The 24,845-nt window shown below is 44.2% G+C and overlaps 1 protein-coding gene across 1 annotated transcript in view; it reads right to left on the bottom strand.

Annotated features, from left to right (window-relative positions):
• kat6b (K(lysine) acetyltransferase 6B) overlaps positions 1–24,845 on the bottom strand; it is a 212,973-nt gene that overhangs the window by 74,755 nt on the left and 113,373 nt on the right. The window contains exons 4-8 of the mRNA XM_067972576.1: positions 17,451–17,566; positions 14,343–14,424; positions 9,205–9,337; positions 3,196–3,251; positions 1,500–1,621 (exon numbers count right to left, since the gene is read on the bottom strand). Of these exons, the coding sequence (XP_067828677.1) occupies positions 1,500–1,621; positions 3,196–3,251; positions 9,205–9,337; positions 14,343–14,424; positions 17,451–17,566 (509 nt within the window). The remainder of the gene's footprint in view (positions 1–1,499; positions 1,622–3,195; positions 3,252–9,204; positions 9,338–14,342; positions 14,425–17,450; positions 17,567–24,845) is intronic.

The following is a 24,845-nucleotide window of genomic DNA, read 5'->3' as shown; positions in this document are numbered from 1 at the left end:
TAACCAAAATTAATATAATGATTTGAAATCCTTCCTTATCCAAATTCAACCATAGTGGACATATTAAGTTTTTTTGGTAAATTTTACACTGTTACTGATTTTTTCTAGTTCTTGAACTTTTTAAAACTTTATAATGACCAGCAACACAATTTAAGTAAGATTAATGCAGTATCAGCATAACAAGAAGAGTCAGATGCTTATCATCTAAGTTTGGAAAAAAATAATTTTAAAGAGCACTCTGTCTGGTTTCTCCATAGATAAACTTGATTCTGGACTATATGGATACTGTGTGGAGAATTCAAATGAAGAATGAATCAATCAATCATAATCTGCACATAATAAAACTTTCTAGCAATTTTCATGATATATATCAGAAGAGAGCCTTTCAGGATTGAAGCATCCATCTAAGCTGGCCACAACTGATCTGAATTTAACAGAAAAGTGCACTTAAACCATTCACACCAAGCCCAAATGTAAAAATGGCACAAGTTAGTTCTTCAATTCCTTCTATTATTTTTAAAAAAAAATCCGACATTACATCAATATTTCTTCAAAGTTGTTTTTCTTTTCTATTTCATTTTATGTCCCGTTTCTGTCCTCATCATCCATTTAAATGCGAATGTACACTAATACAGCATACTTGGATGGCAAAGTATACACAATCTGAAGGTTCCACTGAATAGGAACAAAGAGAATAAAATGTAGCCTTTGAGGCTACAACATATGTGAGGTCAAAAGACACCACATACCCCACAGACAAAATTTGAATAGTTCAGAAAGTTATTCGAATCACAAATGCATTTCAACCTTGTATACTGAGGTACACAATTTTCGACAACCTTTTGGTGAATTAAAACTAAATATAATTTTAGTATGTCACATATGCAACATTTTAAGAACACAATATAATCATAGGAGCATGCCATCCATTCAAATGGAACTACGTTCAAACTGATTCATTACACTCAAAGATAGGTTCGTGAAAATGGTAAATAGTGCTTTATTTTTGCTAATTTATACATAGGCCTAGGTTTTCCAATCGTAAAGACAATGATAACCCATTAAAATGATCACCAAAGGTAGAAGCATGTTTAAGCCCCTTACTGTACTAATCTTTTGTAACAAATTGCTCGCTATGTTATCCTGGTTTTAAACGCCAAATTGAAGACTATTATTTTTCTATACCTATACATACAGGTATATTAAATACATGGAAGTTTTTTTTTTAAACTGTTAAACTTATTCTTTTTTGCATGGTTTGCTGACTGTGACTTTCTTGTACTAAGCATTGTGATGTATGCATCATCAGCTAAACAGCAAAGATGTATGTAACAGGATTTTTTGACAATAGGTAAGATGCAGTTAAATTTTGTCTATGCTGTATTTATTCATTATGTAACTAATTTTAAGACTTACAGACTACATGAATGCATATGTGTGAATTGTAACACAGGTCACACATCTAGAATTTGTTTCACTGGTCAAATAAAATGTCTCACCTGGAGTGACAGATCCCGTGCTTGCTTGAACATCTTCAAGTCCTCCTCCGTTACATTGTCCTGGTGGCAGCCTACACCTTCATCTGCACTTTCTTTTTTGATCTTTTTTATTTCTTCATTGTCTGCAGTTCACCAAAGCAGCAGAGGAAAAATGTTCATGTACATGACTCAAAATGTACATGTACAAAACTCACCATCACGTGAATTTAATTACATGCTCTATTAACAGTTCCATAAAAAGCACACAATGTCTCCTGGTGCTTTTATTACTCATGTGAGATAAATTAGCATTCTTCATCTAACAATTCTAAATACTAATAATGACACAAGAAGTAACCAAGACATGCAATGAAGGCAGGTTGTAGCACAAAGTAATTCAACAGCAGCATTTGATTTGTTGCCAAAATTACTTTATGCAAAGAAATACAGCAGAGGAAAAAACTTGGATAAAATGCAGAATAGAAAGGTCTACAGTTAACACATCTGCCACTTCTCATTGAAAACAATGGAAGAATCAATCAAAATGGCTGAGCCACTGTTTGGAAAGGTCTGGAAGAGAGTGAGAGGAGTAGTGTGGGAAGTTGGATGGTCATGCGATACTACAAAGCTGTAAGCAGTGCTATGCAGGCATTTGGGATTCCTAGTACTACAACAGATGCAAATTAAACAAGATGTTTGATCTGTGATGCAAGTTTATTTGAAAAACAATGTTAAGATATTTAGTTAGTATCAGAAAAAGGGACAAGATGTTTTGTTTGTTTACTTTCCTACAAAAGTGAAGAAGGAACAAGAGAAGCCAAGAACGACGTGACAAAATAGAGGAAACTTTTACTGGACAGGACGCAGGTTGGTTTGGACCTTTGCTTACCATCGTCCCGATCACGTTTAATCCTTCCGTGTGCCAAGCTCCCCATCCCTGGTGAGGGGGTCCCCATTTGAGGGGTCACTCTATATTTTAATCTGCCCAATATCTTGTGCTTTATAAGGAAAAAACTTTGTCCGAAGTGAGCAACTGATTTCAATGAGCATGCCCTGGAAGCCCTCCATCCATGGGAAAAGGCAGGGAGCTTAAAGCTACTTGCAACACCTTTCTTTTTTCGGAAATGAGGATAGGCTTTTGGCGTGGGAGGCAACTCAGGCTTATGCCGCAAACGCCTAGGTGCTGCATAACTGGGATGTCCCTTTTTACGAGACTCTCTCTGAATGGTATAAATATGAGATAGTCCATCAAAGAGTCCCTTTGGATGGCTACTGTTAGGAATGCTGCTAAGAGAGGGTATGCTTGATTGGCTTAAAGAACTTTCAGGGGAGTTAGTGGAAGTGCTGGATTTGTGCGAACTGGGGCTTTGATTAGGAAGTGGGGGTCGAAAGAATGGGATTAACTTTTGAGTGATACCTGCAGACCATATGCAGGAGTTAGAAGTGGCTGATTGTTTCAGAGCGCAGTTTTTCTTCAGCAAATAGCACTTTGCAAAGTCTACTATTTCACCTCGTGCCTTTCGGCCATCAGGTGAGGGTGTAAAAAATTTAGTTAGGCCATCAACGAGACTGTTAATTGTTTGGTTATCTGTGAATGTGGAGGTGGCAGCACCAGCCAGGGTTGGGTCTGTAAAAGCCAATCTGCTGCTTGAGTCCTTCAGAGACGCAGCATGACCAGATGAAGGTGTGGTAGAGATTTTAGTCTTTTGACCCCTACCAGGTGACCCCCTTCCTGTGTCCTTTGTCATAGATCCTTCATCATTGTCTGCAGATCTGTGGAAAAGTGCAAAGCAAAACATTACTACTAAGAATATGCACTATTACTAGGAGTGTTTCTAAAATTAGGAAAATTAGAGGGGGGAGAAAAATAAATGGGGAATATTGGATTTACAAATGCAGAATTCACAAATTGCACTATTAGATTGCAATTCCATTTGATGTCAGTGACCTTTATTTTTTTTTGTTACTTTGCTCCATATCGTACTGAGTTATTTCCACCTCATCATTTACATTCCCACACCTCAAACCATTCTCCAGTGGAAGGGGTAAAGCAACTAACCTGCTTAATTAGTCACTATAAAATGCACAAGTGTAGTATAGGTCGACTTGGCCTCTCTCAAAGGAAATGCCCCTCCACCTCTCTACATCTTCTCCAAATAAGCCTGGCTGAAAATCAGAATTCTCACATGGAAATCACATATGTAAAATTGCATTCTACTAGTTTGTGGTACAGTGTCTCTCAATAAACCAACATGCAGTGTGACTGGACCATCCTTCAAACTAATTTTAATGCAACAATTCAGCATAATGAATATGTGAACACCCATCAATCGCAGGTAATTTATTAAATAAGTACAAAAGAAAACTTTCAGTACGTCTCATTGACATCACCTCAATTGTTCACACGTTCCTTGTGGCATTGTCTATGTATTTATATTTCATATATTTGTGTTTTGCATTTATTCACCCACAAGTTTTTGTAATCCACAACTTAGGTTTAGTATGATTTACAAATGCCAGCATTAAATTATGAAGTGAACCAAGTATTTTATAAATTTAATTGACTGTGGTAATATGACGGAGTTGGTGGATATTGACAGATATCTATTATATATTCTTTCAAAAATCATTTGAAGAAATGCCTCATGAGGGGCTGCATTGAAAGGGACAGCTCCCATAATTAGGGGTGAAGTAGGAAAATTGACTGAAAACTGAATAGATCAAGAAACTGAATATAATTGTTCAAGCTGATAGAAATGATCATTTACTCTGAAGTATGTGCCCTTCGAATTATACTTAACAGGATAATACAGATGGGGTTTAAAAATTTGAATTTCTAAATTTACATGCCACAATTACATGGCAGAGATTACAAGATGCATGGCAAAAAGGGATCATTTTCAAAAGAGATTTAGAAAGGCTTTACAAAGTAACTGGCACTTCATGTTTAATATGGCTAAATGTAAAGTAAAGCATATATATAGCAGCAAGATGAACGGTCGTATCTTGGTAAAGAACAATGACTTGTGAGCAGATATAGGCCTAGTCTTTAAAACTAGTGAGAGGTTGAGATTAATCAAAGGCAAACAGAATGTTAGATTGCTTTGGCAGAAGCATGGAGTACAAGTCCAAAGATATGGTAGTAGCTCTTTAAAATATATTAGTGAAATCACAACAGAATATTGTGCCTGGCTTTGATCATCAGCCTTCCAAAAGAGCTCTGTGGCATCAGAAAGGATGCAGAGGACAGAAACAAAGGATTTAGGAAAAGATCATTGTAGTATGATGACAGGCTAGAGGAAATGAAGATTGCTTTCTTGAGCCAAATGAAGGTGAGTGGAGATGTCAGTTTTAATCACTAAATTATTTTAAATTGATTGGGAATGTGGGACAAGAGGACATGCTTTCAAAATTAAGAAGCCACTGAGTAAATTGAAGTTTATAAGAAACTACATGCATAATGTTATGAAATTGCAGAATAATTGCTACCCTGTTTAGTTCACTTCTACTGTAGTATTTGCTGGTTGACTTCTTTTTCATAGAATATCAATTAAGTATAGAATAATATGATGGACAGACTTGGAAATTAGAAACTTTCAGAACAAGAGGGGCCTGCTTGATACATCGATCCAATAAACAGATTGGTTTAAACTTAAGCCGAATTGCCTTTTCTCATATCACAGATTACATTCTTATAACTTATATTGTGTGTGGAAAAGTAACATCAAAAATAAAAATCACATTGCTCACGGATGTGACATTGTAATTACAAAGTGACCTCAACTGATTTTCCAGACTATAAAAATTCTCTGAACAACTGTTATCAACAGATGATGTTATGGCAAAATATTTCACATGGTCAATATCATCTTGACGTTGATGTTTGGAATGAGGACATCAAAGGAAGTCAACATTGTTAGTTGCTCCCTTTGCACCATCACTGTCCCTCTCAGTTTCAATTCTGCCCACATCCTGTCCCGCACGACATCCTGCTTGCTTATCATACTAGTCCTCACTGATCTACATTGTCTCCCAATACATTAAATTTAAATACCTTGTCCTCCTCTTCAAAATCACTGCATGGCTTCAATCCTCCAACTCTGGCCTTTTATCTCCCTTCGCACCACCATTGGTGGCAGAGTCTTCAGCCGTCTTAGCTATACTCTCAAATTCCCTTTGCCTCGCCACCCTTAAAAACCTTCTCAAGACCCATCTTTTCAACCGAGCGGTCAGTCATCTCACCTAACTTTCCCTTCAAGGTTCAGTATCTGTTCCTTTATGTAGCATATTTATTCCCCCCAACAGCATTATAAAATTTCTTGGGATATTTTCTATTAAAGGCACTACATAAATGCAAGTTGCTGTTGTTGACGAGAAAACTCAGATAGCCTCCCAAATGGAAGCATTGAACATGTCACACTTCTAGCCATGAAGTATCCCTCATATTTTTTCTCCAATTTGTTTCAATATTTTCAATGGGGACTGAGTGTCATAGTTGTCCTTTCGCAAATGGAGGAGGTGCAAAATCCAGCCCAGAGAGATGGGATAAAGTCTCCTCTAATAACTACCAAAGATTTTCAGTTGAATAAGTTTGAACAGTTTAGTAGAAGTGTTCCTTGTTCTTACCTATCCACCGACATTTGGAAAATTACATCCCTATGATTTATTAGGTAAGAATGTGTACATTTAAAAAATACTTTTGCATCTCTTCCATTTGGCATCCGCTGTGTTGTACCCATGGTATCACAATGAATGCTCTTCATTGTCAAGAGTAACCATGTACAACTACCTTATTCTTAGAGAACTACTTTTTTCACAAAATAGCAAATTCCCCAAAACCATCAAAAAAATCTTTACATAGTTTATGCAAAATAGCAGGTTAGGGTATGAATTAAATATTTATGAAATCTCTCATTGTTTGAGTTTCTATATGCAAATGCCTCTACCATTAGCTACCAGGAAATGAATGTGGGCACACATACGCATATGTAATTCACCAATTCCATCTAACCATCGTAAGGATTGATCTAGTTTACCGAGATCTGCCAGGGCATAGTCCTTGCTTGCCAAATGAACAGCTCTAAACTGGCTTCTTTTTAGATGGAACTCGATTGCAAGCTTGCAAAGGACAACAGACTTGATTCCAATATCCAGATCATCATGTTGTTTGCTTGGAGAACATTGCTTTAGGAAGTGTGTTCAACGTTCTTAAGTACTTTTATAAGCAACATATAAATACCAGAGATTTTTATGTGATGTTGTGTCTCTGGTCATGGTTCACAACCTTGCACTACGTGAATATTCAGATGCCCTCCCATTGCACTCAAAGAAATGTCAATCCCATACATTAACTTTCTAACCTGTGGGAAAGCAATTCCAGACAAAATATTAGGGTGATTTGCACAATGCTCCTGGCAGTGTTTGTAGACACGATTAGAGGATGCAATTCTTAGGATCTGGTAAGCAGTCACAATGGGTACACAATTCTCAACTGGATCATAGATGACCTTAATGGCTGGAAGTTCAGAGCAATCAACTATTAAAGACTGACAAACAGTTAAAAAAAAATAAATCAGTGAACTGTAAGGAGCTATGCATTTCAAGTAGAACTGGAAGGGATGTGTGTGTATATGGGGATATGGAAAACTCATATTTATTCCTTTTATTCACATGTGACATCTGAAATAGAATCTGCTGGTCATGAGAAAATCATTTGTATTAAATTCAGAATTCAGTTCAGTTGAAGGATGAGAGCACCGTCTGATGAACCTGCCCTGGCTGTGGATGTGCAGTGACAGATTTTCTCTGAAAACGTGTGTCATGAAGGAGAAGTGAACATTGGTACAGTATTTGCTTCAACTACAAAAGGGCAACATCCATCAACTTTGACATTAATGTGAATTTTCAAGTCTCTTTACCCAGTTTGACAGAAGTCAGTTCTTGAACATTGGAGGAGAAGCTGTCTGTACTCGATTACTTTACTGACAAGGTGACAATGAGAATTTTGGGGGCAGTCACCACTAAATAGACCTTTCAATGCCACAAGTCTCTACAGGTTTTTCGGCTTTAAATGAAAAAAAATGTTTCTTCTTGAGGGCTGGATGCCTAGTTCAGGATTAAAAACACAAAACCAGAAACATTTTTCTTCTATAGTGTTTTCAAGCATAGAAATGCAGTAAAGGTTGGTTTCAAGAGAAACAGCCCAGTGGTGCTCTGGCTGATTGTCCCTAGCCTGTTTTTTGTTGAAGTTAGCACAGGTGGTACCTCCATCAATAAGACAAAGGTAATGTATTCTTCACAAGGCCCTTATATGGTGAGACTGAATTATTTTAATGAAAGGAACCTGCAGCTCCTCAATAACAGTGGGTGAATATACCACCCAGTGAGGTACTGAACCAAAAATAAGGAAGGTCCCATGTTTGATCCACAGTTTGTGCTCAGTTAGCTAGTTTCAGAGGTGGGCAACAATAGGGGCACTATGATTGGCCCTGCATCCCTGGGATAGGGAGGGGAAATGAAAAAGTCTGCTAGGGTTCCTGCTCTTTATTATTCAGCAACACCCTGTTGGAATATGCATGTCAAGTAAAGATAGGATTGTGCTCAGTTGCCATAATAAATGATTATGATCAAAGAAATGTTATCAACATCTGGCACAATATGAAAGACAAATAGGAAGAGAAACATAATTATCTTTTTCTCGGGCTAAGTTGTGAGCACACCTTAGGAAAGTAATAAAGTACAGATTAAAGGCAAAGAAACTGGTGGAAACAGCATATTTGGTGTTGATTCAGCTTCAAGTTCAGATGTCACATTTAAAGACAATTGTAGGTTTCCAATTTAGGAGCATAAGATATACTTCAGCAAAAGTTTTGTGTTAAATAAGACACTCAAACACAGAACTTTCAAATGTTACTCTATCAACAAGCTGCAAAATCTGTTAAAAGAACAGAACATAAAAATAATGTTTAAGTTTGTATAGCTAAAGTTCCACTGGTTAATGGGAAAAATATTAAAAAGTGAAGGACAAAGTTAAGTGGGTATCCACTTCCATACAAAATTGGAGAACACAAGTAAAGCATTTCAGAACAGTGCACTGACGACCTTTATGGGACTCTGGTTCCTTTCTATTTGGGGACTGCAATAATATTTCTACATGATCACACAACTTGTGCTTTAGTTATAAATAAAATCCCTCTGAATTGATAGTTCTCAACAAGTTAGCATAAAACTGTTACAGAACCCATGGGAATGAGCAAAACAGCAGTATTTATTGATGTTGATTGAGGGGTATATGATAGGTATCTCAAGATATAATATTTCCTAGATACCAGAACTGGCCAATGGTCTTTTTCAGTCTTGATTGTTACCATGACCCCAAGTCCTTTAACACAAAGTATTTTAGCTTCAACCAGACATAGGAGGAAGTATGTTATAATGAGAGGCTGCAATAATGAGGTAGACATTTTAATTTTTGCTGCTGTTTAATATTTATTGATAATTTTGAATTTTTTTTTTCTAAAGGTGGAGCATCCATTTTAAAAAGCTACACTGTTGTTTTAAATGACCTCCTGTGTCAAGGCTCCCTTTGAGCTTAAGAGACGGCATCTGGATTTGAAGGCATGACAAATAGTGGGAAACTAACCAAACTTCCACTTCTTCAAAATATTGCACTGTAAATATCTTTAATCATTTGTTATACTCGTTCCAAAGAAAAGGATAAACGTACATGGTGCTTTGCTTTAGTTTATTTTTGGGACGTCCTATTGGTTTTGCATAACGACGTTTGATCTGTGCAGCTTTCTCATGCAGTAGTTTTCTTCCCTTTTTCTTTGGTCTGCATATTTGACAGATCCACATTCCTGTTGTAAAGAATACAGCCATTAGCTTTCTCAACAAAGTTTCCAATCTGTGCCATGTATTCCATTTATGTTTACAGTAAGATAAGAGTTAGAATCAAGTCCTGCAACTGAAATATACCAGTTAGAAAACATTACAGGAAATAAGAATTTTGTTAAATTTGCATCTCAGATAGTTCACAATTAGAATGCTCCAAATCCAGAAGCAATTATTTAATAATGCTAGTGCACAAGTACAGAAGAGGTTCCGTCATATCATCAGAGGCTTAGATGGCCCCTTTTCCCACAACCACCACTGTACAGTGATGGAAGATTTTTTTTAAACCCACTTGATAAACAGCTCATCTCTAACTAGGATAAAAATTAGCTTTTACTGAATTATAGGACATAAATCTCACAGAAGAAGAAGGAGCGAGCCAGTGAACTAGAAAACAGCTGCAGCAGTCCACAAAGAACACAGAAAAACAGAATGAACTGGAGATGGAAAGATAACATAATGATGTTAACTGCAAGCTAATGAGCTGCAGCTAGAAATTAACTCTCCTTAGGGCAGCAGGTGATGATTTTTCCATTCCAACTCTGATGCATAATCTCCCTTTACTAGAATGCTAGAGGTTCAGACACTTCCTCATTCTTCCCTACCCCACACAGATCACTAACAAAAACATAATAGAAAACTATAAAATAGCTACAAGTCATGTGCAAAAAATGATACATGGCTTTGAGCATCTGAGCATGAGGTGGAGCTGAGGGTATAGGACATTTTTCCAGAATAGACATGTGAAGCAAAGCTGAGGAGTGACATTACTGGTGAAGGAGGATATAATAAAATAAAAGGAGATGGAAGAAGCAATCTGGGTGAAAATTAGCAATATATGATAGTGGCAACAAAATAGTAATTTTTAACTGATATCCACCATCAGCTCAGCTTAAATCGGTAAGATAGACTTGTTTGGGCAAGAAAAAAAGCAGGAAATCATAATGTGATAACTGTGGAGGATTTCAATATCTCAGAAGTGGTTAGATGAGGGGCGACAGGAAGGAGTTGTGAATGTACAAGCAATTTCATAGAAGCATCGTGTGAAGCAAAGTTGAAAGTGGATTCGGTGCTTAGCAGTCCACTGGAACTGATGACCTGGAAGTGGGGTGAACATTTGGGCTCTGGTGATCACTGTAGAGTTAAAATTGAAAATTTATTGAAAGATTAAGTCCACTACTCTGATGGCTCAGCTGCAAAAGCTGGTCAGCAGCTGAGCCAGACAGACCAGGAAAGTCCCATTCCCAGTTTGTGCTGAGTTAGTTTTTCTCAGCCAGGATAACTATAGAGATGCTACAACTAGCTGCAGTACCCTGGTTTATGAAGGGGAAAATCATCAAGACTCCTTTTCCTGGTCATATTCTAACTGAAATGTCTGTGGATGTCTGGGGAGAAGATTGGACTCAGCTGTGATTCCCCAACGTAAAATAGCCTCATGAACTCCACCGCTGTGGTCTGCCAAACTATACCCCAGTAAAGAGTCAATGTCCCAGGAGACAAGACAAGTACGGAAGATTAAGCAGCTGGTGGGGGGGGTGGGGGGGGGGGGAAGAGAGCAGGCAATAGCACACAGAGGCACAGCTTTAAGAAAGCAAAATTCAGAACTATAGGAAAATTGCACAGAGGGCTGAGTGAGAAACAAAATTAGAAAATAAAAAACAGCTGAAGAAAAATGGATGTACCGCATAAGGAAATCGCAAGACCGAAACCATGATGGGTAAGTTAACACCAAGCTAACTAAGGCCAAACAGAAACATTTAAAATATACAAAAAAAATACAGAAAGCAGTAAGATCTGAGAATTTATGGATGATAACCATGAGTATTTTAGAAGGAAAAAGAGGGCTATAGAAAAGAAGAATGTAGCAGTAAAAGGAACCAAAAGAAAGTTCTCAGCTACATTAGCTACAGACAACATGTTAAACAAAATTGGTCTTTAAGAGATAAGTTGGGAAAAGACCTGGAGAAACAGGAAATAACAAGTGCATTGAACAGATTCTTCAGAATACTTTAAACAAAAGACGACGGTCAAATCCAGATAAAGTAATTTTGGGCCCAGAAAGAATAACAGAAGCATAGATTATGAAGAAATTCTAAGGAATTATGGTCCAAAATACCTCGCTCATTTAAAAAAGGAGTGCCCGTTCAGTGACCCCCCCCCTTAATAATCGGCAAGAATATGCAGCTGAAAACTTGTGATTTCTTAGAAAATGATTTTAATAGGGGGGTTGCTAATTATGGTGATACAGGCATTTTCTTGTTTATTAATTATCGAGAGAAATTTCAGGACATGGATAACTGCAAGGTGTTATAACTGGATAGCTTGGTGAAGGATAGAATACTGGAGCTTGGTCTTCCGTTGCTTCCAAGCCTTTATTCACAGAGATCCTATTACACACTCTCCTATAAATGGATACAAGCGAGTTCCCAATTGATACCCACCACCTGAATGCAGTTAACACTAATTGACATAAATCACATGGATACAATTAACACCTGGACCTGATGGGACACACCCTAGAATACTTAAGGAAATGAGAAAGAAAATTGAACAAACTCTGGTTAATGATTGTAAAAGATCCATGAACACTGGAATCCTCAAAGGACTGGGTGATAGTAAACATCTCAAAATTCAAAAAGGAATAGAACAGGAACCAAAAAACTATAGACCAACTAGTTTAACATTTTCTCCAATACAATGTATTGAGAACATTTGGTAGGGTGCAGTCAATACTCATCTGAAGAGCAGAGACCATATACATGAATTTAGAAATATAGATCATGGGTCACTAATCTGCTGGAATTATTTGAGGAGATAGTGAATTAGGGTTATTCACTCAATTAATTTACTTCGATTTTCAAAAGGCATTTGAGAAAGTTTTACATGAGACTTTAAAAAAAGTTAAGACTCATGGATTAACAGCAAATTAGCGAGCTGGATTGAAAGCTAGCTTGGCAATAGAAAGCAGATTGTAATGATAAATTAAAGAGTTTAAGTTTTAATGACTAGTGCATGTCCCATACTAGTCAGAGATTTCACAATAATTTGGAGAAAAATACTTATTTTAATATTAAATTTGTTATCATCTAACTATGACCAGAAGACAAATATAAACTACATTCAGAGATCTGCACCAAATAAAGAGATGGCTGAAGAATAACTGATGAATTTTACTGTAAATATTTATAAATGAAAGGCACTGCATATAGGAACAGGAAACAGAAACTTACACACTCTACAATTCGGTGTGATGTTTCACCATTCAATGACAGTTTCTAGTGCTGAAACAATTATCAACACAACTAAATACTAATTTACATCTCACGAATATTTGACAGAAGTTATTGTGATCTTGTACAGATCATTGGTGAGGCCATATTTCAAGGACTGTCAGAAATATCGGGCACCCAATCTTGAAAAGGGCATTGATGCAGTAAGAGGGTTAGAGAACAGCAACAAATATGGTTTTGGAACTTAAGGCTGCTAATTGTGAGGAAAGGCTTGCAGAACTTGTTTTTATTAGAGAAGAGAAAATTGAAGGGCGATCATGACCTAGGTCTTCAAAACGTTGAGACATATAACTGATGTATAAGTAAGCAGGTTATTTGACTTTGACTTGGTAAGCAGAGAATTAGAGGATCAATTTATCTATTCATTATTAAAATGTGTGAAGGCAGCGTCGTTGCATTACTGCATATTTTTCCTACCATCTATCAGATAGCAAAACCAAAGGTCACTGTCCCTACATCAAATGATATCCCAGAACATTATCCAATCAGATTCAAGAAGTCACCATTCATTCCACCTGTCAACTTGAATGGTGAACTTTTCACGAGATCAAAATAATTTTCTGTGGCATACAGTCACCGTTAAAGTGCCTCATCCAACCCATTACATATGCACTCTTAAAAATAACATTTCTTAGAAGTTAGAAAGGAAGCAAAAATTCTCTAAAGTCAGGTTCTCCTCACTTTATATAGTAAAAATTGGTACACCTTATTCCATAGCTCCACCCCCCCCCCTCCCCCGCCTCCAATGCGCAGCATTCTGGTTTCCCTCACTCCTGCAGGCCTCTGCTCTCCAACCTGAGTGTCAGGGACCAGCCATACGACTGCAATTCCTGAGTGGTTGCATCGTGTCAGTTCAACCCATGATTCTGTTAATCAGCGCAGGCTCTGGAATTTAGAGAGCGAAAACAGAAAGGGGTAAATTCCTATCCTGGACCTTAGAATGGGGTCACAGTAAACACTAGAATTATGCTCTACTGCTCACGAGCAATAATACAGGAGATCGACAGGTATGGCCATAAAATTAACAAACCCAAAATGAAATTACATATTAGTAGACAAAGCTATTAGACTCGCAGCAAAAGCAGTTAATATTGTATTAGTTAACTCCTTCAAAAAGTTGCCAAATAATTACCTGGTTGGGACAGGATTAGAGGTTATACACATTGGTATAAACTGAGATGATCAAATACTTCAAGAGGCTTCAATAGTTCTTGTACTGTTAGGGTCAGGTGCAAGGACGTGTAACAATTGAGACTGCGAGAACAAATTAATAATTGGTTCCTAATATTTTAAGAGGGGTAAAGCTCACAATAAGATAGATTGTACATGATCTGTGTAAGGAACAGTTTGATGGGACAAATTGCCTTTTCTTCAATGCTTTTTCTTATATATCTTTCAGCTAACACAATCCACCATTAGGAGATAATTTTGGCTCCAAACATAATAGCACCATCTATACACAAAGGGGCATTCTGTCCTTCTGCACACGTGGAGCAATATTTCCTTGGGAGGAGAAAGGTTTATAGAACAGTTTGGAGTTAAAACAAATCCAAAACATACCAATTTGCATCAGTTTTGATTGCATCTTCAAATCTAATGGCTATGTACAAAGTAACTGTAGACAAGTACATTTTGAAAAAAACAAATATGAAACTCATCAACACATTTGGTTCAGTGATACCTTTTGGCATTCTGGAGAGTGGTGGGTTACAACATTCCATGTGAAACCCTCGGTCACAGGAATCACAAAAAAGCATGTTGTCCTAGAGAGAGAAAAAAGTGAAAAGTGCTTCAATACATAAATTCACTTAGGTTTTTAAATTATACTCAAGTATCACCAAGTGCTAAAATTACAAAGTGATCAATTTGAATCTGCTTCTGTATAAAAGGAGAAGTATAATGACTGTGAACTTTTATCCATTTGCTAACTCAACTCAATCTTTTTGGTATCACACCAATACATTTTGCTCATTTAAAAACATCAAGTAATTTATACACTTATGACAAATATTGAACGAAACTACAAGCTGGAAAGGAAATCCCAATAACCACTCTGCAGTTATGGCAACCTCTCACTTATCAGCAACTTCAATTGTCCTTTCTGAACTATATTAAGTGATCCTGGACACCATTAAAATGTCATCTTAAAACCCTTCGGATGTTTTTGTTAGAGATGTGCAATGCTGTACAAAATACTACAGACCCTGCTAATGACAACATTAAAAGCTGAAGTACCAAAGCAGGTGTTGAAAACGCGATTACCTACCTTACAGTTTTCAAAACACCTTGCACACGCTACCAGGAGTAACAATCAGAGAGTGGCAACACCAAGAGAGGTACTTGATGACATCAGAGCATCACCCTTAAGATATTATTTCTGCCCCATATATAAAAGGACACCTCTCTGTACTAGTCAGTTCTTTTGCCAGTAAAACACATGGTAATTTGAGAAGTTCTCCATTTTAAGAATGGAGCATTAAGCATTTTTCTTTATTATACAAACGACTAAGATTTTATGCATTGCCTTCAATAAAGGATAGTGAGCCTTTTGGATGAGATAAGGCACCTGAATCAAAAATCAACCAAAACACAAATCTTCTTCAGCAAAAGGATCCAAAAATTGCTGACTCAGGCCATTCCACACCTCCTGTATTGCAACTCACCGATTCAGCATGAGCAATCCTGATAAGATTGGCAGCACTGGGTTTTGAAGAAGTGACACTGCTGAACCACTCCCTCAACAGGAGTTTAAGTGGTCTGAATGTTCAAGACTCTAGCCACTTTGGTACCAAATTGGCTGAAGGATCAGACACTGGCTAGCCTGAAAAATCTATTCTCCTCAGAGGAACAGTAGGCCATTCAGCCCCTCGAACTGTTCTACCATTCAATTAGATCATGGCTGATCTGTACCTCAACTCCATTTATCCGCCGTTGCTCCATATCCCTTAATACCCTTACCTAACAAAAATCTCTCTCAGTTTTGATATGTACCCAACAAGAGCCTTCAGAGAAGGGCTTGGTCACATTAGGTGAGAGTGGGTTTCATAGCTCGGAGATGCATAAAAGTACTTTGACTCAGACTTGCAAAAAAAAAGCTCTACTTCTGACAACACCTGCATTGCTGATGATGGAGCCATAAAGAGAGGGGGAGGGCCCGCGAGCGCGCACGGGAGAGGGGGAGGGCCCGCGAGCGCGCACGGGAGAGGGGGAGGGCCCGCGAGCGCGCACGGGAGAGGGGGAGGGCCCGCGAGCGCGCACGGGAGAGGGGGAGGGCCCGCGAGCGCGCACGGGAGAGGGGGAGGGCCCGCGAGCGCGCACGGGAGAGGGGGAGGGCCCGCGAGCGCGCACGGGAGAGGGGGAGGGCCCGCGAGCGCGCACGGGAGAGGGGGAGGGCCCGCGAGCGCGCACGGGAGAGGGGGAGGGCCCGCGAGCGCGCACGGGAGAGGGGGAGGGCCCGCGAGCGCGCACGGGAGAGGGGGAGGGCCCGCGAGCGCGCACGGGAGAGGGGGAGGGCCCGCGAGCGCGCAGGGGAGAGGGAGAGGGCCCGCGAGCGCGCAGGGGAGAGGGGGAGGGCCCGCGAGCGCACAGGGGAGAGGGGGAGGGCCCGCGAGCGCACAGGGGAGAGGGGGAGGGCCCGCGAGCGCGCAGGGGAGAGGGGGAGGGCCCGCGAGCGCGCAGGGGAGAGGGGGAGAGCCCGCGAGCGCGCAGGGGAGAGGGGGAGGGCGCGCAAGCGCACTCGGGAGAGGGGGAGCGAGATAGAGCGCGTGCGAGCGCACACGGGAGAGGGGGAGCGAGAGAGAGCGCGCGCGAGCACACACGGGAGAGGGGGAGCGAGAGAGAGCGCGCGCGAGCGCACACGGGAGAGGGGGAGCGAGAGAGAGCGCGCGCGAGCGCACACGGGAGAGGGGGAGCGAGAGAGAGCGCGCGAGAGCGCACACGGGAGAGGGGGAGTGAGAGAGAGCGCGCTCGCGCACGAGAGAGGGGGAGGGAGAGAGCGCGCGCACTAGAGAGGGGGAGGGAGAGAACGAGAGGGAGATCACGAGAGAGAGGGAGCGAGCGAACACGCGAGGGAGCGAGCGAACACGAGAGGGAGCGAGAAGGCTGCAAGAAAATTCTGTGGAGGCGGAAACGTAAAAAATTCCAGGGACGTGATCGCTTAAACGGCACCTGATGCCAGAAACAGGTCAAAATTAAATATGATGACAGGGGAGTTCTCCTAATGCTCTGGCCAACATTTATCCCTCAACCAAGATCACTAAAACAGATCAGGTCATTTATCTCATTCCTGTTTGTGGGATTTTGCTGTGTACAAATTGGCTGCAGTGTTTTCCTATAATACAACAGTGTCTATACTTCAAAAGTAGTTCATTGCCTGTGAAGCGCTTTGGGACAGCCTGAGATTGTGAAAGATGCTTTTTAAATGCAAGTTCTTCATTTCTTTCTTGATCAATGTAAGAAGCTAAACAGAAATGTCTGAAGCCTGTAATGGAGCAAAAGGGACAACAATACCTAGAGGGGCATCCTTTATTCATAGTGTCAGAAGACAGAGTCATATGGTTAATGGCAAAAAACATTTTCAGCAGATGTCATCCGTATGATTCTCCTCGCTGGTTACAAACGTTTTGAAAGAAGTTGGAGGGGGGAGGGGAGGATAATATTTCTGTAACTTTTTTCTGTACAAGAAAATTATTTGTGTTATTTAAATATGTGGAACTGTAAGAAGAAAATATTTTTTGGCTGGGCGGGGAAAGAGAAATGTTACATTACAAATCACTGAACAAATACTTACTGCATTTTTTCCTTGATCTCGACAGGCACTGCAAGTCTTGCACTCAATACACTGCCATCTTAAGGTCTTCACATGGGCTGTTAACTCTGGAGAGAATTTTAAACATGATGGATGCCCTTCAAAGAGAAAAATGATTTTAATAGTTGATCATAGTAGAGGAGGATTGTCTGTAATTGTTCAGTGTTACTGTAAGCTGAAACAAATTCTATACACGAACAAATTGCAAGGGTACTCCTGATGGCTCAGTGGGTAAATGCACCACATGGCATGGTATTAAGTCGACTAAAATATTCCCAAATTCGATCCCTTGTCAATGCTGATCTCAGCCACAGCAGTACTGGGATGCTTCAAGTGGCCTCAAAAGAGAAAAATCAATAAATTCCCTCTTGCAAGTGCGTGTCCATATACACATCGGGTGATGCCAGGAACAGGACTCGGCTCAACTATGATCCTATTAGCTTCCTGACACTAATTATCCAGGTTTACATATGAACAGCCAAATGGATAAGATACTGGAAGGCTACAGGTGCACAAAGAGCTGTACCATAGCAAGGGTTACCCAATGTCCTCAGGAACTAGAAGAGAATTCAGTTGCTTGGCAATATCAAGTTTTAAGTTAGGAAATAACCTCAGGTACAGAGTTAAATGATCTATGCATTAAAATTACAACTATCTGAAATAAAGTTGCAATATAACATGCGTTGTAATCTGATAACCTGGCAGTATGTAAGCCAAGCACTGAAATTTGAAAGCAGCTCACAATTTCTCTAAATGGCTAAAAATAAAAGTTAATCCCACCTCAAGCTGCCTCCAGCAAATCCAAATAGTTGTATTTAAAATTAACCAATAAAAGTCATCTCAAGAAGTACAGTAGATTCTAGGGTTGCATGTTTTGAATACGTTCGATGTCCAATATCAGCAACTCTAACAATCACAAGTCAAAAAATTGGTCATGATGGTTGCTGGGGGCACAAAAATAATTGGAGAAATTGAACTGAACTCTCAACAAGAAAGCCAGAGGTTTCCCATCTATGCTGTAACAATCCAAGTTTAGTAAGTGATAGTTTACCCTGTATCTGAACATAGGAACAGGTGTAGGCCATTCAGCCCCTCGAGCCTGTTCGACCATTCAATCAGATCATGGCTGATCTGTACCTCAACTCCATTTACCCGCCATTGATAACCTTACCTAACAAAACTCTATTGATCTCAATCTTGAAAATTTCAATTGAACCACCAACCACAGCCTTTTGGGGAAGAGAGTTCCAGATTTCTACTACCCTTCGTGTGAAAAAGTGCCTCCCGATTTCTCTTCTGAACCGCCAAGCTCTAATTTTAAGATTGTGGCCCCTTGTTCTGGATTCCCCCACTTGCAGAAACAGTTTCTCCGTATCTAGCCTATCGAATCCTTTTGTCATTTTAAACTCCTCAATTAGGTCACTCCCCAATCTTCTACATTCAAGGCAAGTTTATGCAACATGGCCGTATAATTTAATCCTTTAAGCCCTGGTATCATTCTGGTGAATCTGCATTGTACCCCCTCCAAGGCCAATATATTCTTCCTGAGGTGTGGTGCCCAAAAGTGAACGCAGTACTCCAGATGAGGTCTGACGAATGCTCGATACAATTTCCTCCCCTTTATATTCCAGCCCCCTTGAGATAAAGGCCAACATTCATTAGCCTTTTTGTACTTGTCCACTAGCTTTTAACGACCTGTGTAAATGGACACTCAAATCTCTTGCTCCTCCACATTTCCTGGTTTTCCACCAAGACAAAAAATACTTTGATTTGTCTTTAAGACAAAATGGATGACCTCACACTTCCCCACATTGAACTGCATTTGCCACTGTTCCGCCCACTCACTTAATGAACTGTGGCCTACGATGGATAGAGATCAATGTCAGGAGAAGTGGCAAATGAAATTTTGTCACTGGTAGGGCAAATCAGTACCGGTTAAATGATCAATGAGTTATCCGAAAGTCCCTCCTAGGCCAATGGAAGTTTAGAATAAAGACCCAAGTAGTGTGCTGGCAGCATTACCTTAGTGCATTGGTGCAAGAGGGATACGAAGACTGAACAATGAAAATGTCTGTCCTCGGAGGCTCAATTCAGCTAACAAGGTCTTTTCATGAGTAAAGGCATCCCACCCAACTATTGAGGTTGGGATTTGACATCTGACCTTCTGCCTGAGATCACGAATGCGTGATCTGAGCGATACCAAATATAGCTGATAGTTCTTTTATTTACTAGAGTAAACTAATTTTGGCAGTAAAAATATCCTTCCTTTCGCAAAAAATGCACGATAAAGAGCTACAGAGATAAAAAAGGAAAAATCGGAGACAGAGAGAACGAGAGAGAGAGAGTGAGAGGGAGGGCACGAGAGAGAGAGGGAGGGCACGAGAGAGAGGGAGGGCACGAGAGAGGGAGGGAACGAGAGAGAGGGAGGGCACGAGAGAGGGAGGGCACGAGAGAGAGAGAGAGAACGCGCGCGCGAGAGCGGACGAGAGAGAGAACGCGCGCGCGAGAGCGGACGAGAGAGAGAGAGAGAACGCGCGCGCGAGAGCGGACGAGAGAGAGAACGCGCGCGCGAGAGCGGACGAGAGAGAGAACGCGCGCGCGAGAGCGGACGAGAGAGAGAACGCGCGCGCGAGAGCGGACGAGAGAGAGAACGCGCGCGCGAGAGCGGACGAGAGAGAGAACGCGCGCGCGAGAGCGGACGAGAGAGAGAACGCGCGCGCGAGAGTGAGGGAGAGAGAACGCGCGCGCGAGAGTGAGGGAGAGAGAACGCGCGCGCGAGAGTGAGGGAGGGAGAACGCGCGCGCGAGAGTGAGGGAGGGAGAACGCGCGCGCGAGAGTGAGAGAGGGAGAACGCGCGCGCGAGAGTGAGAGAGGGAGAACGCGCGCGCGAGAGTGAGAGAGGGAGAACGCGCGCGCGAGAGTGAGAGAGTGAGAACGCGCGCGCGAGAGTGAGAGAGTGAGAACGCGCGCGCGAGAGTGAGAGAACGCGCGCGCGACAGTGAGAGAGAGAGAATGCGCGCGCGAGAGTGAGAGAGTGAGAGGACGCGCGCGCGAGAGTGAGAGAGAGAGGACGCGCGCGCGAGAGTGAGAGAGAGAGGACGCGCGCGCGAGAGTGAGAGAGAGGACGCGCGCGCGAGAGTGAGAGAGAGAGGACGCGCGCGCGAGAGTGAGAGAGAGAGGACGCGCGCGCGAGAGTGAGAGAGAGAGGACGCGCGCGCGAGAGTGAGAGAGAGAGGACGCGCGCGCGAGAGTGAGAGAGAGAGAGGACGCGCGCGCGAGAGTGAGAGAGAGAGGACGCGCGCGCGAGAGTGAGAGAGAGGACGCGCGCGCGAGAGTGAGAGAGAGAGGACGCGCGCGCGAGAGTGAGAGAGAGAGGACGCGCGCGCGAGAGTGAGAGAGAGAGGACGCGCGCGCGAGAGTGAGAGAGAGGACGCGCGCGCGAGAGTGAGAGAGAGGACGCGCGCGCGAGAGTGAGAGAGAGAGGACGCGCGCGCGAGAGTGAGAGAGAGGACGCGCGCGCGAGAGTGAGAGAGAGAGGACGCGCGCGCGAGAGTGAGAGAGAGAGGACGCGCGCACGAGAGTGAGAGAGAGAGGACGCGCGCGCGAGAGTGAGAGAGAGAGGACGCGCGCGCGAGAGTGAGAGAGAGAGAGGGCGCGCGCGCGAGAGTGAGAGAGAGAGGACGCGCGCGTGAGAGTGAGAGAGAGGACGCGCGCGCGAGAGTGAGAGAGAGAGGACGCGCGCGCGAGAGTGAGAGAGAGAGGACGCGCGCGCGAGAGTGAGAGAGAGAGGACGCGCGCGCGAGAGTGAGAGAGAGAGGACGCGCGCGCGAGAGTGAGAGAGAGAGGACGCGCGCGCGAGAGTGAGAGAGAGAGGACGCGCGCGCGAGAGTGAGAGAGAGAGAGGGCGCGCGCGCGAGAGTGAGAGAGAGAGGACGCGTGCGCGAGAGTGAGAGAGAGGACGCGCGCGCGTCCTCTCTCTCTCACTCTCGCGCGCGCGTCCTCTCTCTCTCACTCTCGCGCGCGCGTCCTCTCTCTCACTCTCGCGCGCGCGTCCTCTCTCTCTCACTCTCGCGCGCGCGCGCCCTCTCTCTCTCTCACTCTCGCGCGCGCGTCCTCTCTCTCTCACTCTCGCGCGCGCGTCCTCTCTCTCTCACTCTCGCGCGCGCGTCCTCTCTCTCTCACTCTCGCGCGCGCGTCCTCTCTCTCTCACTCTCGCGCGCGTCCTCTCTCTCTCACTCTCGCGCGCGCGTCCTCTCTCTCACTCTCGCGCGCGCGTCCTCTCTCTCTCACTCTCGCGCGCGCGTCCTCTCTCTCACTCTCGCGCGCGCGTCCTCTCTCTCACTCTCGCGCGCGCGTCCTCTCTCTCTCACTCTCGCGCGCGCGTCCTCTCTCTCTCACTCTCGCGCGCGCGTCCTCTCTCTCACTCTCGCGCGCGAGAGAGTGAGAGAGAGAGGACGCGCGCGAGAGAGTGAGAGAGAGAGGACGCGCGCGCGAGAGTGAGAGAGAGAGGACGCGCGCGCGAGAGTGAGAGAGAGAACACACACAAGAGAGAGAGGGAGAGAGAGAACACACGCACGAGAGAGAGGGAGAGAGAGAACACACGCATGAGAGAGAGGGAGAGAGAGAGAGAGAACAAACACACGCACGAGAGAGAGAGAGAACACACGCACGAGAGCGAGAGAGAGAGAGAACACACGCACGGGAGAGAGAGAGAGAGAACACACGCACGAGAGCGAGGGAGAGAGAGAACACACGCAGGAGAGAGAGAACACACGCAAGAGAGAGAGAGTGAGAAAGAGAGAACACACGCACGAGAGAGAGAGAGAGAACACACGCACGAGAGGGAGAGAGAGAACACGCACGAGAGAGAGGGAGAGAGAGAACACGCGCACGAGAGGGAGAGAGAGAACACGCGCACGAGAGAGAGGGAGAGAGAGAACAAACACACGCACGAGAGAGAGGGAGAGAGGGAACAAACACATGCACGAGAGAGAGAACAAACACACGCACGAGAGAGAGAACAAACACACGCACGAGAGAGAGAGAGAGAGAGAGAACACACGCACGAGAGAGAGATAGAACACACGCACGAGAGAGAGAGAGAACGCACGCACGAGAGAGAGCGAGAGCGAGAACGCACGCACGCACGAGAGAGAGCGAGAGCGAGAACGCACGCACGAGAGAGAGCGAGAGCGAGAGCGCACACTCGGGAGAGAGAGAGAGAACGCACGCACGGGAGAGAGAGAGAGAACGCACGCACGAGAGAGAGAACACACGCACGAGAGCGAGGGAGAGCACACGCAAGAGAGAGAGAGAGAGAACACACGCATGAGAGAGAGAGAGAGAGAGAGAACACGCGAGAGAGAGAGAGTGAACACATGCACGAGAGCGAGAGAGCGAGAGAGAGAACACACGCACGAGAGCGAGAGAGAGAACACACGCACGAGAGAGAGGGAGAGAGAGAACACATGCACGAGAGAGAGGGAGAGAGAGAACACACGCACGAGAGAGAGGGAGAGAACACATGCACGAGAGAGAGAGAGAGAGAGAGAACAAACACACGCACGAGAGAACAAACACACGCATGAGAAAAAGAGAGAGAGAACACATGCACGAGAGAGAGAGAACACACGCACGAGAGCGAGAGAGCGAACACACGCAAGAGAGAGAACACACGCACGAGAGAGAGAGAGAGAACACGCGAGAGAGAGAGAACACGCGAGAGAGAGAGAGAGAGAGAACACATGCACGAGAGCGAGAGAGCGAGAGTGAGAACACACGCACGAGAGAGAGGGAGAGAGAGAACACACGCACGAGAGAGAGAACACACGCACGAGAGAGAGGGAGAGAGAGAACACATGCACGAGAGAGGGAGAGAGAGAACACACGCACGAGAGAGAGAGAGAGAACAAACACACGCACGAGAGAACAAACACACGCATGAGAAAAAGAGAGAGAGAGAACACACGCACGAGAGAGAGAGATAGAGAGAGAGGGAGAGAGAGAGAACACACGCACGAGAGCGAGAGAGAGAGAACACACGCACGGGAGAGAGAGAGAGAACACACGCACGGGAGAGAGAGGGAGAGAGAGAACACACGCACGAGAGCGAGGGAGAGAGAGAACACACGCACGAGAGAGAGGGAGGGAGAGAACACACGCACGAGAGAGGGAGAGAGAGAATTCACGCACGGGGGAGAGAGAGAGAGAGAGAGGAGAGAGAGCACATGCACGAGAGAGAGAGAGAAAACACGCACGAGAGAGAGAGAACACACGCACGAGAGAGGGAGAACACATGCACGAGAGAGAGAGAACACATGCACGAGAGGGAGAGGGAGAGAGAACACACGCATGAGAAAGAGCGAGAGAGAGAGCGCGAACACACGCACGAGAGAGCGAGAACGCACGGACGAGAGAGAGCGAGAATGCACGCACAAGAGCGAGAACGCACGCACGAGAGAGAACGAGAGCGAGAACGCATGCACGAGAGAGAGCGAGAGCGAGAACGCACGCAAGAGAGAGAGCGAGAACGCACGCAAGAGAGAGAGCGAGAACGCACGCAAGAGAGCGAGAACCCACGCAAAAGAGCGAGCGAGAACGCACGCACGAGAGAGAGCGAGAACGCACGCACGAGAGAGAGCGAGAACGCACGCACGAGAGAGAGCGAGAACGCACGCACGAGAGAGAGAGCGCACGCGCGAACGCACGCACGAGAGAGAGGGAGCGAACGCACGCATGAGAGAGAGGGAGAGAGAGCGAGAACGCACGCACGAGAGAGCGAGAACGCACGGACGAGAGAGCAAGAACGCACGCACGAGAGCGAGAGCGAGAACGCACGCACGAGAGAGAGCGAGAGCGAGAACGCACGCACGAGAGAGAGCGAGAGCGCACGCAATAGAGAGAGCGAGAGCGAGAACGCACGCAATAGAGCGAGAACGCACGCAATAGAGAGAGCGAGTAACGCACGCACGAGAGAGCGAGAACGCACGCACGAGAGAGCGAGAACGCACGCACGAGAGGACAAACGCACGCACGAGAGAACGAACGCACGAGAGAGAGCGCGAACACACGCACGAGAGCGAGAGAGAGAGAGAGAGCGCGAACACGCACGAGAGCGAGAACGCACGCACGAGAGAGAGCGAGAGCGAGAACGCACGCACGAGAGAGAGCGAGAGCGAGAACGCACGCACGCACGAGAGAGAACGAGAGCGAGAACGCACGCACGAGAGAGAGCGAGAGCGAGAGCGCACGCACGGGAGAGAGAGAGAGAACACATGCACGAGAGCGAGAGAGCGAGAGAGAGAACACACGCACGAGAGAGAGGGAGAGAGAGAACACATGCACGAGAGAGAGGGAGAGAGAGAACACACGCACGAG

Source organism: Heptranchias perlo, chromosome 36, assembly GCF_035084215.1.
Source record: "Heptranchias perlo isolate sHepPer1 chromosome 36, sHepPer1.hap1, whole genome shotgun sequence".
Taxonomy (NCBI): domain Eukaryota; kingdom Metazoa; phylum Chordata; class Chondrichthyes; order Hexanchiformes; family Hexanchidae; genus Heptranchias; species Heptranchias perlo.
This window is presented reverse-complemented; position numbering and strand designations above follow the sequence as displayed.